At 36.9% G+C, this 13,400-nt stretch overlaps 1 protein-coding gene across 2 annotated transcripts in view; it reads left to right on the forward strand.

Annotated features, from left to right (window-relative positions):
- The window catches only part of FRMD3 (FERM domain containing 3), a 134,832-nt gene that overhangs the window by 73,586 nt on the left and 47,846 nt on the right, over window positions 1-13,400 (forward strand). For both annotated transcript variants that reach the window (XM_050329736.1, XM_050329737.1), the window contains exons 3-4: window positions 4,280-4,322; window positions 13,063-13,141. In XM_050329736.1, coding sequence (XP_050185693.1) covers window positions 4,280-4,322; window positions 13,063-13,141 — 122 coding nt within the window. The remainder of the gene's footprint in view (window positions 1-4,279; window positions 4,323-13,062; window positions 13,142-13,400) is intronic.

The raw sequence follows: 13,400 nt of genomic DNA on the forward strand, positions 1-13,400 counted from the left end.
GACTAAAAAAGCCTCTTGGTTTGGAGGAAGGAAGAGACTTTGAGGGTGGTGAGACAAGGACACAGGTTGCCCAGAGAAGCTGTGAATGCCCAATCCCTGGAAGTGTTCAAGGCCAGGTTGGATGGAGGTCTAAATAACCTGGTCTAACGAAAGGTATTCCTGGCATGGGAGTTGGAGCTAGATGATGTTTAAGGTCCTTTCCAACCCAGGCCATGCTATGATTCTATGACTATGTGGTCTTTCCTCACCACTTCTTCTTCCTAAACCCTTAACCCTGTGCTGTGTTGAGACCATGCTCAGTCCTCTCAGAGCTTCTCAGTGAATGGCTTTGTTTGAAACAAGTTGTTGGCTGAAATCCCTTTTCTAAAAGCACATCAGTGTTCGTGGAGTTAAATTGACTTTCCAAAATGGTGCTTTTACCCTTGCAGGGTGACCTTGCTCACCAGGAGCTTGCTCACCATTTGCTCTGAAAGCTGATACCACATCAGCTGCTCAGAATTTGTGGGTAAGCAAGAACACACCTGGCCTCGCTAATGACTACTCAGTGCCACTTAAAGGCTGATCAGAGGTGAAGGCTCTATTTACAAAGTAAAGATAGCACCAGTCTGAAACACAGCATGCAATCGCAATGAAATCTTAGTCAGAAAGCCATTCTCAGCATATTTTAGGATTCCAGCACCAAAAGTGATAACCATAATAGTTTGCTTACTCACCATTGCCACTTGAACCACCAATACTCGTTAGCTATCCTGTGACTGACCTTCAGGATCTCTGAGTATCTTTCTCTTTCCCTGCTGCTTCTGTGAAGACATCTATCTTGACCATTGAGATACCCAGTGGCCACCCAAACCTCTTTTGGCAAAAAGATTAGAAATTAGTAGTGCTGAACTTGATTGTCCTCTGAGGATCCTTGGTAATATGTGTTAGCTGGATTAGGATTAAAGTCTTTTCTTCCCCATTGGGCAACAACTACATTGCTAACATGTTCTGAATGAAACAAGAGGTTCAGCCCCTGCAGAAATTATTTCTGATAATTGTTAAATAAAATCACGTATAATGCCAAGCTGGTTTGAGATTGTAGGTCATCATCCAATTAAAACAACCTTTATGGACTACATTGTCAAATATGTGAGGCAAAAATGAAACTGTATAAAAGCTTTGAAGGTTTGTTTCTCTCCTAATTTGCACATTTTACTGCTAGTAGAGGAATAAAAGATTCTTGTATCTAGCTCTAATTTAACATCTGACTGGCTTTGTTTGTTTGGTTTATTTGTTTTATGAAGTGTTAGTCTTCCAATAAAGAGTGGAAAACACCTATGGACTGTTCCCATAGGGCAGAGTGACATACAGTATTAATGACATTTCTTTGCTGTCGAATATGTAAAATGCTTCTAAAATTTGTCCTGACAAGCTAACTCAAAATGTTTTATTTTCCTTTCATCAGATTTTTTTTTTTTTTTTTTTTACTTTTTTGGGAAAATTTTTAAAAAAAGTATTGCTACATGAGAAAAGCATTTTACAAAACTACATGCTTTCCAATTTAAAGTTTCTGCAGAAACCCTTTGATTGATTTATGGGAACCTTAATCTTGTCCTAGCTATAACAGCTAATTAATCTTGAAATAAATATAGCCTGGATACTCTATAGCAGAGATAAAGCACAGGTATTAATTATTAATAGTCAATGCTGTAAGGCTGGAAGATAAGTAGGTACTCAGGGGAAAATCTTTCCTAAAACTCAAATAGAAATATTCAAACAAATATAGGTGTGGCTATTTTCAGAAGTATTAGCAATGAGTAGACGTTTATCTTCCCTTGACAGTCAGAGGGCATTAAGCACCTAATTGCTGTGTCTTTGAAAATCTCCACAAATTATAAAGTAACTGATCAGTGTTCTGGAAGATTCAGCTAAATTGTGTACACATTTGCAATCTTTCACCACCACAAGGTCACCACAGAAATCTGAGCTTCTGAAAAGTGCCTGTGAGTACCATGACCTCCAGGTGCAAGTTCGCTTCTTAATTGTTCAGTGTTTTTCAATTGGTTTTTAACCCATGAAAGTCAGGTCTTAGTGAAACATGGTTTTGGACATGTTAGGTAAATCCGTGTTCCTGGAGGTTTGGTGCACTGAATGGGGAATTTCATCCATGTCTCCCCTCTTTTATTGTTCATATTGTGAATTGTGAGGGTTTCATATTTGCCAATTGTTTTTTTTTACTTCTGACTTTCTAGAATAGGTAACTGACTTTTTCAAACTGCCCTAAATGCTGACCTGGTCTCTGCTAATATTTCAGATTGGTCTTTCAAAAAATATCAAAAAAATTGTGTTGTGCTTCTGCTATACGAAAATAGTACACACCTCTAAACTCTCAGTTTCCTGGGAGCAGTACAGCGTGACTCACTGTCCAATTGACTCTTTGCTGTCTGAATCTTCAACTAGGACTACCATGAGCCTGGTGAAGGTGGAGAGTGTGTGTGAAGAGGTTAAGGAAAGAAGATTTTCATACCTATGTGTCTTGTGTGAATTCATTCTGGATTATTTATCTATAAAGCTGTGCAGACTGTATAGGGTTTCTTAAATGAGATTGCCTTTACCTTTTTATGATCAACACTCACTACCCATTATTCAGAATGAAATATATCAATAATGTATATGTAAGATCTAAAAAGGGACTGAAATGAGCTAGATATTTCTAGTAGATCAGTGAAACAGTCATTGCTGTCTCAATTCTGTTTCTTTCATCTTTTCTACAAAAAAAGGACAGATACTGGGAAAAGGAAATAGGTAAAGAAATGGTATAAGGTGGGTTTTTTGTTATGGTTGTTGTTTGAAGTTTGGGGTTGGGTTTTTTTTGTGATGTTTGTCTTCTGAATACCAGGGTTCCATATCAGTCTCTCAGTGATAAGTGAGCTTCAAACAGAAGTATATTGCAGTGCTTATCTCCAATACTTCTGTAAACTCTATGCAGGAATTTCTAAGCAACCATATAAACTGCAGAGATTTGAAAATGTTCTTTCCAAGGTATTTGTCCTATTGGAAGTTCTACTTCAGAAAATTAATTTATAGTCTTCCTGACTTAGACTGAATTTTTGAGATGTCATAATTTAAAAAATAATAATTTTCTGGCAGCTCCTACAACTCTAAAAAATACATCCCCTTGGCTTTTCTTTGTAGAAGAATTATTATAAGTTATGAGGAAAAATGGTAGCTGATGTAGGATATTTTAAGTATTAACTATGGTTTAATAAATATTAGATTTTCTTTTTGCAGTTAACCATAGGGCCTTAGAGCTAGTATGAAAGGGTTAAAAATGAAACCCCTCAGTGCAAGGCCTTTCAGTTTTGATTATGCTTATTAAAACTGAATACTATGCTTTTTAACCAGCTGCTTCTGCAGCACAAATCTCATTTTAGCGTGAAGATTTTTTGCTTACAGGAAAAATCCTAGTACAAAAGCTATTGGCTGTGGTCAGAAGTGGCACCTGAATATCAGCATGTTCTTTTGTTTATCAAAACATCTTCCTGAATGGTTCAGCTACTGTTAACAGGGGATGTGCTAAGGCTCTTAGCTAGAATGTGAGCCTAGCTTTTCATTACAGAAGAATCTGAGTTTATTTTCCAGGAAAATAAAATAAAATAATAAAAAAAAAGGCAACAAACAAACAAAAAAAAACCCCAAACTATTCCTGCTATCACTCTTTCCTGGAAAGTTATGCACCTACCAGTAAGGATCCATATCTCTCTGTTGAGCATTGGCTGTTCGTATTGTAAACATTTCCTGGAAAAATGCACTCTTTTTTCTCTTCAGATTTTTAGTTATTGCTAGAAGAGAACAATTGCTTGTGTCCTGAGGGTTTTGACTGAGAATACAGTACTCATACATGCTTTAGTTATAAGAACTATAGAAGACAGCATTAATGAACAGATCCTGTTAAAATTTCGGAATAGTTTGTCCTACTGTCCAATATGATTGTTTTTCTAGAAAAAAATGGCTTAAAGTGCAAGACTGACATGTCTGCTGCTAACTTAGCACTAGAGCCTGTCACCTTTAAATGTGTTTATGAAATATTTGTCTTATTTCTACATCAACTACATCCATCTTATAGGCAGTGGTAACATCAAGTGTGCTTATACAATGCAACTGTTGTATAGACATGCTTTTCCCTTGTATGTATGTCTCAGTGAAACAAAAATCCTACTTCTCATTTTTGGTAACAAAAAGGGATGTTTTTGTCTACTGCCATCTGTATTAACCTCTGCTCTCTGCTTTGCCTTTCCAGCACTGGCTTGAGCCTAACAAGTCCATCTTCAAGCAAATGAAATGTAAGTGTTGAGAGCTCAGGTTTTTAAACTGATTTTGAAATGTCCAAAGGTTTTCTTGTGCTACCATACAGTAATTTAGACTATGCTTCATTTGTTTCTTGGTGCAAATAGGCCCTTCACATCCTATCCAGGGTCCTAAAAACTCCATCCTATCTTCATTTCACCATCTCATAGTGTGCTGTGCTGCATATCAAAAGCTTACTTCTGCGCATCAGTTCCTTACTGCTCAAGGCTAGAGCCAGAGGCCAGCAGGCGTTGTGTGGGGTGGGAGATCTAGTGGGAAGACCTCTATGTTCAGGCTTTTGTTTTCAGCAAGACATAATCAGCCACTGGGAGATGGCAATAAAAAATGGACTATAGCAATTTGCTTCTGGGTCTTTTCCAGTTTTCCTTCTTCCTGGTGCCCCTTGCCTCCTGACAATGCAGAGAATGGGTTTGAGGCAATTTTTATAGTCCAGCAAATTCAAGTACTGTGGGCTAAGCAGTGAGCTCCTGCCACATACAGGGGGAAAATTACAATCATTATTTTAAAAAGTATCCTCGAAATAGGAATTTGTTATTTTCATTATCTTTTTGAAAGGTTACAGTCTGGTTTATGATTTCCATTAAACAGGAGAACTGTGAAGACCTCTTCAGTAAACAGAAGTACCTTGGTACCCAGAAGTTTATATCCAGCAGTAGAAGACAGTTATTTGGCAATTCTGGAGACTTGACTTGGTTCCTTGGAAGTTTTGTCTTAGTTCTTTTCTAACTATCTAGTTTGTTTATGAAATGAAAGAGAATTCATTCACATATTCTCTGTATACAGTTGTTTTCTGCTTTAAGCATATGCACAAAGTGCCTTTTGTGTAGGAGATAATGTATTTACTTTAAAATGTGTTGAGGCTTAAGAGATTTTCCAATACACAAAACCAGTTAATGCTGGATGTTGATTGGAATGCTTAAAAAACCCTCTTCCATTAATGCAGCAATAGTATATATTGCAATATGTGCATACATGTGCATATGCTCATACGCATATATACCTGGCATATTCAGTGTAAACTAGTGTTTAGCTTGCTGGAGTGTTATCCAGTAAAAATTAATTTCAAGAATGTCAAAAAAAAGTAGGTTGTGCTCCTCAGCAATGTTAGTGAAGGAAAAAAAGAGGAACGTAATAACTAGAAATTATCTTAATGTCTTTCTCCCTTTCAGTGTGTATCAAAAGTAGAACAATCTGAATATATCATCTAAACTACATCTGTATCACTGCTTCCATCCAACAAAGCATAAGAGCTTATTCTTATTATTCGTTTTTGCATAGCAACATATTCAGGAGCTCTGCCAACAGATGCACTGAGAGTGTTTTGATTTATTCAAGACAACTCTACCTGCATATAGATGTTGCCTAGATGTGAGAGATGGTAGTCCATGTGATGGTCTCGTCAGAGAACACGTGTGGCTTCTCTGATAGGATCCTAATCAGAACTCTAAAAACTGAAAAATTAAGCATAGCAAAAAATGTGAAATAAAATGCAGCTATCATAAGGTTATATATCATTGTGAAAAAGTCTTAAGAAAGCAGAAGAAGAGAATGAGATGCTAACAGAGCAGTTGTTATCAGTCTTAGATTTAGTACACAGTATTAACTATGTGAGTGGTAACTTCAGTTTGCTACTATTGTAACTTCGCCTTTTGTCACAAAAGAAGGACCTCAGTTGTTACAATAACTATTTAAGGAAACAAAATAAAGATATATATATATATATATTATCATCTTCATGGTTAGGCTTCGTTCTTTTTGCTACAAGCGCGCTGATGGCTAAAAAGGCCAATGTGAGATAGACAAGTCCGGTTGCAGAAGGCACAGCAGAAAGACCTCCCAGGTGATATCGACAAGACGCGATTCTTTCTGCGTTGTCTTTTCTCCTCGAGAGTGATCCTGCGTGTGTTCTCAAAAGCAGCAGCAGCGTTATAGATGGTGTGTCTCCAGACCTCCTGATTGGAGGCCAGGGTAGACCAATGGTGGTGATCAATATGGCCAAGGCTGAGGGATTGTTTCAGGGAGTCCTTGGATCTCCTCTTCGGGGCTCCTCTCTTGTGGCAGCCAGTGGCAAGTTCCCCATAGAGCACGATCTTAGGGAGGCGGTAGTCCTGCATCCTGGAGACGTGCCCTGCCCAGCACAGCTGTGTTCTCAGCAGCATGGCCTCAATGCTCGTGACTGCTGCCTGTTCAAGGACAGATGTGTTGGTCACATAGTCAGTCCAGTGGATGTTTAGGATTGTACGGAGGCAGCGCTGATGGAAGCGTTCTAAGAGACGCAAGTGGTGCCGGTAAATGACCCATGATTCAGATCCATATAAAAGAGTAGACAGCACAATGGCTCTGTAAACACTGATCTTTGTACTTTTCTTCAGGTGTTTGTTTTGCCACACTCTTTTATGGAGTTTACCAAAAGCTCTGTATGCCTTTGCTAACCTGTTGTCTATTTCTGCATCAATCTTACCGTCTGAGGAGATGATGCTTCCCAGGTAATTAAACTGCTGGACTGATTTAAGCCCTGTTTCACCAGTGGTGATATAGGGACGATGGGAGACTTCCTGAGGTGCAGACTAGTATAAAACATTTGTTTTCTTCAAGTTGACATATGTATATATATAATATACATGCGTAGGATCCATGTAGATTATGCATAAGTGTATCTTCTGCTCCTACAGGTTATTTTTGCAACCATTTGGAATCAGGAACCTTTTGATTAATTTTTCTAAAAATAGGCTATATTAATGTAGAACACAAAACAATTTCTGAAGGCACGAGGTTAAATTGTGTTTTATCTAAAAATATTCAGTTTACTATGAAAAGGTTTAGACTCAGAAGAAGAAATTACTTATATTCATTTGCAAAGTATCCCAGTCTCAGCTGACACAACTGAGGACTGAAATTAGCAGCAGGTAGAAAGCCTAAAAACGGAAGAAATGAAGAGACTAGTTAATTAATAGAACATACATTATGTATATATGACTTCTGGGAGAAATGGTAGCAGAAAGCTACTCACAGTGACTGTATTAAACGTATTAATTTTCTTTCTTTGCCAGTAAGGAATTTAGGAAACAGTGAAATGATCTGTTTTGTAAGAATACACTTTTATTTCCTCTGATTCAGTAATAGGATGTGCTAATACTAATGATTCAAAAAGTTTTAAATTCACTTGAATGTTTAGATTCACATAGGATTATGAAATACTTGCATACATGCAGAAAAAAATTTGAAAATGCTCTGTGCTCGAGCTCAGCTACATTTGTGGGGAACTTAATTTCCCCCCAGCACAGTAACAAGTTTTTCAGTGTATTTATTCATTCAGCTCAGTATTGACAAATAGTTTGGGCAGAAAGGAATTGACTGGTAGTAGTGTTCTAATGCAAATTTTAGTAGCTACTAGATTTCATGGGCCTCCACACAACAAGAATTATTCAGGCACAGTCCCTCTATATAGTCAGGTTGTACAGAAATTACCATTTGGCAGCTGTATATTTCTGTCAGTGAGATGGAATGTTGTATGTCTGAAGCCCTAAATACTCCATAGGTTCTTGTGTGATGTGCTACCATTTCTTTAGCTTTGACAAAAATTTCTTTAAGTTCATATTTAGTAACATTGGAAGGAGGAGTCTTCCAAAATGTTTTATATTTTGTCTTATCACATATAACATTATACTTACATGTTTTCTGGCACAACACAAAGAGTAAAGGCATGATATCTTTTTTGTCTCCTCATCTACCTTTGCATTTTCCATTGTAATGTTTGTGTCATAACCTGATGTGTAAAGTCTAGGTCTGTACCTCAGCCATTTTGTACCACTAATTTTGCATGAGAGGGGAAAATTTAGTTTCTGAGAAATGTCCTGAACCACTGCCAGTCTTGTTTGTACTGGTTGAAGCCACCTGTTGACGTGTAATCAGTAACTGCGAGAACTATACTTCCAATAGTGTGTTAGAAAACTCTCTGGAAGTTTGCTTAAGGTAGCTGCATCTTTTTGATATTAGATAAGGAAATTTTCAAATATTTTTTTCTGGTTTTTTGCTTGCTTTTGTATATACTGTTGTTCTCTTCCAGGTGCTGACAGTAAGGTTCTGTATTTGGCCATCTTATTTTTTTAATTGCTTATTCTCTGTCTAAGAATATTATGGTGTAAAACCTGAGTCACATCAGCACTAATGTTTAAGTAAAGAAAGGAGTTTTACCATGCACTTTCTTTCTTGCTGTTTTTTGATTAATTTCAAAGGTTGTTGTGTATAGTAAGTATGCAGCTAGCCTATAACCTACTTTGTGCTATATATCCAGCTATGAGTTTTGTTTTTCTTGATGACAGTGGAACAGAATAGTTTCTGTTGGTCTGATGTGCAGGAGTTAAAAATTTCCATGTTTTTTTTGCTGCCTTGCGTGACTGAAAGACAGGAGGTTTAGATGATATATTAGGAAGAAATTCTATACAATGAGGGTGGTAAGGTACTGGAATAGGTTGTTCAGAGAGATGGTGGGTGTCCCATCCCTGGAGGTGTTCAAGGCCAGGTTGGAACCTGGTATAGTGGAAGTTGTCCCTGTCCATGGCAGGAGGGCTGTAACTAGATGATCTTTAAGATCTCTTCAAACCCAAACCATTTTATGATTCCATGACCCTAATGATTAATGCAAAAAGGATGTTTTCCTGTGTCAGGTCATTGGAATTTTTCAAGATAACTTACTTAATCTCTAATGCTGCCGTAAAATATGAAAGGAGGTGGAATAAAGGGGCATCTCAGTACAAATCTAAAATAGGGTTTAATCAAATATGAGATTCATAAATAAATGCACAATGAGAACAGGAAACTTTGTGTTATTCTTCATTCACTAATCTGAATGCTGTGTATTCTTTACATATGATCCTTATGAAGATTTAATAAGAATTTTAAATCATTATTTTAAATGGCTGACAAAATTTCACCTTACCTTGTGTTGACCTGTAACTAATTAAGTGCAATGTGGGAGACCCCATAATTTGAGATTTATGATAGATGAGGTATCTCATAAAAACATGAGCAATATTCTGTCTGCCTTAAACATACTCAGCAAGTGGTATGGATAAACATTTGGCGAGGGAAGAGGTACATGGGAAAAACAGCATATGTCTTGGGGTTCCTCAGAGATCCTTCTGCAGCATTAGTGAATACGTAGATTTATTGGCTGTAATTTTTGCTTCCTTGTTTGTTTTTTAAATTTCATTAACCTTTAGTAGGATACTATAGTTCAGAGGACATATAACATCAAGGAGAAATGCGGGAAGTTTTCTGCAATGTTGCAGTCTCACAGATCCAAAACACTAGCCACTGTGAAGAAAATTAACTTTACCCCAGCCAAAACCAGCACACATAAATGTTTTTTTCTTGTTTCAGATTCTTTCTATGAAAAAAATCATAATATGAATATGTAGTTTTTCTTGTGGGCTTTGCTTAAAAATGAGTGCACATGAGATTCAGTCCCTTACTTACTGGTGTCTGTGCCAAGGGAGGCGGCTCTCATATCTCTCTTTGTTCTGGTCAGGGCGTCATAGGTTTGAGTTTAACTTAGGTAGTTCCTTACTGTTACATGTACATTGAATACTTTGTCTTAGTTAAATGCAACTAAAATAAACTTTAAAAACATACAATCAGTTACGTGGAAATCTACACTCTGTGTGTAGTTCCTTCATAAATGTCTAGATCATGACTAGTTTCAACATTAGACTTCATTGAAATGATTTTATTTGTTCTTTTGCCTTCACCCCTTACTTGTTGTTAGCACATAAACTGGCAAATTAATAGCTCTACTGCAATGGAGTTTGCTATCAGCATTATTCTCCACGCTAAAGTCCTTTGAAATTATTGTAATTGTGAATCTGTTTTAGTGAGAAAGGAACTGTGATGGTAGGAAATCCTGACAAAGCCTTAGGCATTTCAGTATGCCAGCTGCTCCTTATCTGACAGATAAAGGACCCCTCTGAAAGAAAAGGCTTATAAGAAACAGCTATTATAAAAATGATTTATATGCACACTAGTTTTGTGTTGATGAAATGTGCTTCTGTTAATTGAGTTCTGTTTTGGGAAGGTTTGTTGTTACTGTTTCCACTCTAATGTGTAAGTGGTAAAAGGTAATTTTACTTTCAAGGAATTAAGAAATTATCTCACTTGACAATCTCATCTCTTGAGCTGATAAAATTCAATGCCTATCTTGGTTTCCATGATGAGAATATAGTAAATGAGAGAACATGAAGTTCTCATATGTGTTTCTCCAGTGTGGTAAAATCTGTAAGACAAAGGTTTGCTAAATATTTACACATCATTAAATGTGTCTTTGGAAGAACTTTAAGCTTATGATCCATTTTAAAATTAAGATGGAAAGGAAAGTGTCTAGCTTTGAGGATTCCCTCCTTCCCCATTGATATCTTCATTGTGGCTGTTTTTCTAACTGGGAAAAATGGACAGAAAAGAGGATCCTGGTTCCTTCTGTAGTTGTGGGGCACCTTCTAATCTCCAGAGGTGAACTGGATGGAGGTGACCATATGTTTTTTAACCCTTCAAATTGCAGATCTGATTTGTTCCATTCTTGCAGATTCTCGGAAAGGACCTCTGTTTAGCAAGCTGCAGCAGCCTTGTACTGTATTTCTTGCTGCACTTCTGAGGAGGAATGTTGTTAGAGAAGCTTGATTCTCGGAAAAAATGTGGAAAATAGGCTTTAAACTGCCTTTGCAAATCTCCTGCATATTCTGTGCATTGCTATATGTGTCTCTATACTGTTCATCTACTACAAGTAAAATATTTCTTATTTTAATCTTTGCTATGAATGTGAACTATTTTCATATTGCAGTGTATGCCATCCTTTCCTCCCTGTGATACTCTTTGCATATGGGGTAGCTGTTATTTTTATATAGTTATTGCATACTGCCAGAATGTGGCTTTTCTAATATAAGTAATTTTTTCATTTCTTTCTTTCTTTTTACCAATGCAAATTTTCAATTGTTTCACTGACATCCAGAAATTTGGGTTAAATTCAATATGTTTTAGGATCTTGCAGTAGCTTTGTGTTTGCAAGGCCCTGCAGAGCCATGCATTAGCTGTTCAATCAAGCGGAAATAATTTCAAACACAAACTAATTCTTAATCTGCCAGGAAGTTTAGGATTCCCTTTTTTTGCTGAGGAAGAACTCTTATTTAGTACAGATCATCTCTTCTGTCATGTTTTGTAAGTGGAAGGTTATTCCTAAAATGCAGGGTTTTCTCCCTTGCTTTGTATTAAGGTTATTGAGAAGAGGCAGAATCATTAAACATTACTTCAGTTATCTTTTGCTTTTTCCAGGCAACGTGACTCCTTAGTGACCTTCTGGGTGGCTGCTTTCCTTTCTGGGACATTGAATTCAGTTTAATTGCCTTTACAGGGCAGGAAAGGCATAACAGTGTACTCTGTTTTTCAGTCTATTTCCAGTCATTGCAAGACAACGCTGCAGTTGCATCCAAGATGGCAAAACCCACACAGAGCAGTCCGAGCATTTCTAGCATTCAGAGGCCTTGTCCAGATTTAATTAGTGTGAAAGTTAAACCATCTCTAAAGAGCAATTAAGGGTTGTTTTTCTATCTTCATTTCCTCTTAATTTGTATTTATTATTGTTTCCTTGCTTTCTTTTTTTTTTCCTGAATTTTTCATCTTTTTATCCACGTCCCTTCTGACATTCCTCCTTGTGTCTTAAATGAGTAGTTATTTAAACAAGGAAAAAATTTGAAATCAGTGGTTTTGGTTGAGGCTGACCACACTTAGAATAAGTATAATATGAGGTCTTGAAAGATGAAGATATTCCTTTTTCCTCAAAAAACAGTTGAGCCTTCCAAAAGATACCAACTATAACAAAAGATGTAATGCATTTTTATTTTCTGTTGCTGTTGGACATAGCATGAAACTGTGTGATACACAGAGATGTGTTTCTGGAACACTGCAGACATGTAAATACTGCAGTCAGAGTAGCTTGAAGAATATCTTGATTATGAACTTATTTTCATATGCAGTTTATACATAGCCAGTGAACTAGCAAACTAAAGAAGATGGTATAGTAAAGTGTTCTGGTAGTTTAATGATTATTGCTACAGTTTACAGCAAATAAAAAGTGATTTTCTCTTTGACCTGCTGTTGTCCTCCATTTTCTCTGTAATTTTCTTTGTCCTTTTCTTCTGCCTTCTCTTCTTTTTCTCCTGTAAAAGTACCACCTCTTCAAGGTTTTGGAAAGTTAAAATTGACTGTGTACATTGAGTATATGTCAAGACTAAGAGACTTACAAAACTCGATGGGATGTTATAGGCCTGCACTTAGCCATGAATTAAAACCCCTTCGCCTTCCATTTCCCTTTCCCATTTTCTTGTGAAAGTATGATACTTGGGGCCTGGTATTGATACCATTATTCTGGATTAGGTACTGTAGCCTTATTAAATACTGGAAACAGAAATAGTTCTGTTGCCTTTAGTTTCATTAATTAAATGGTTTCATCAATTTTTTGGTATTATCATTGCTTACTGTTTATTGTTTGCCAAAAGAACCCATCTCAAAATAGAACGTATATAATATTTACTGCTTTTGTTTGAATCTCTGCCTGAGCTAACCACTATGCTGGCTACTTTGTAAGACTCTTGGAAGTCATTCCTTCAGAGTGGCTGAGGCAATGGCTGTTTGCTACTGTTCTCATTGCTTTTCTTTATAATGTTTCAGCTCATCCACCATATACCATGTGCTTTAGAGTGAAGTTTTACCCACATGAACCACTGAAGATTAAAGAAGAGCTCACCAGGTATTTTTTGTTTGTTTGTTTGTTTGTGCATTTAATGTTCATTGTTAACGAGTTCAAAATATTCTGTTGCTCTGGGCATTTTTCGAGAAATGTATGTGGGGGGAAAATGTAGAAAGGTAAGAGCTCTTTTGACCTCTGCACTAGCTGTGCAGCACTGTATGTATGCTTTACCACGTTGTTAGTCAGCAGGCCACAAACCTGCCTGCTGCAGAAGAGTGGAGTGCTCTCAGCATTTGTTGCTTTGAGTTCTTCACTGATG

The sequence above is a fragment of the Myiozetetes cayanensis genome, unplaced genomic scaffold (assembly GCF_022539395.1).
Source record: "Myiozetetes cayanensis isolate MyiCay16 unplaced genomic scaffold, myiCay2020 scf4, whole genome shotgun sequence".
NCBI lineage: Eukaryota > Metazoa > Chordata > Aves > Passeriformes > Tyrannidae > Myiozetetes > Myiozetetes cayanensis.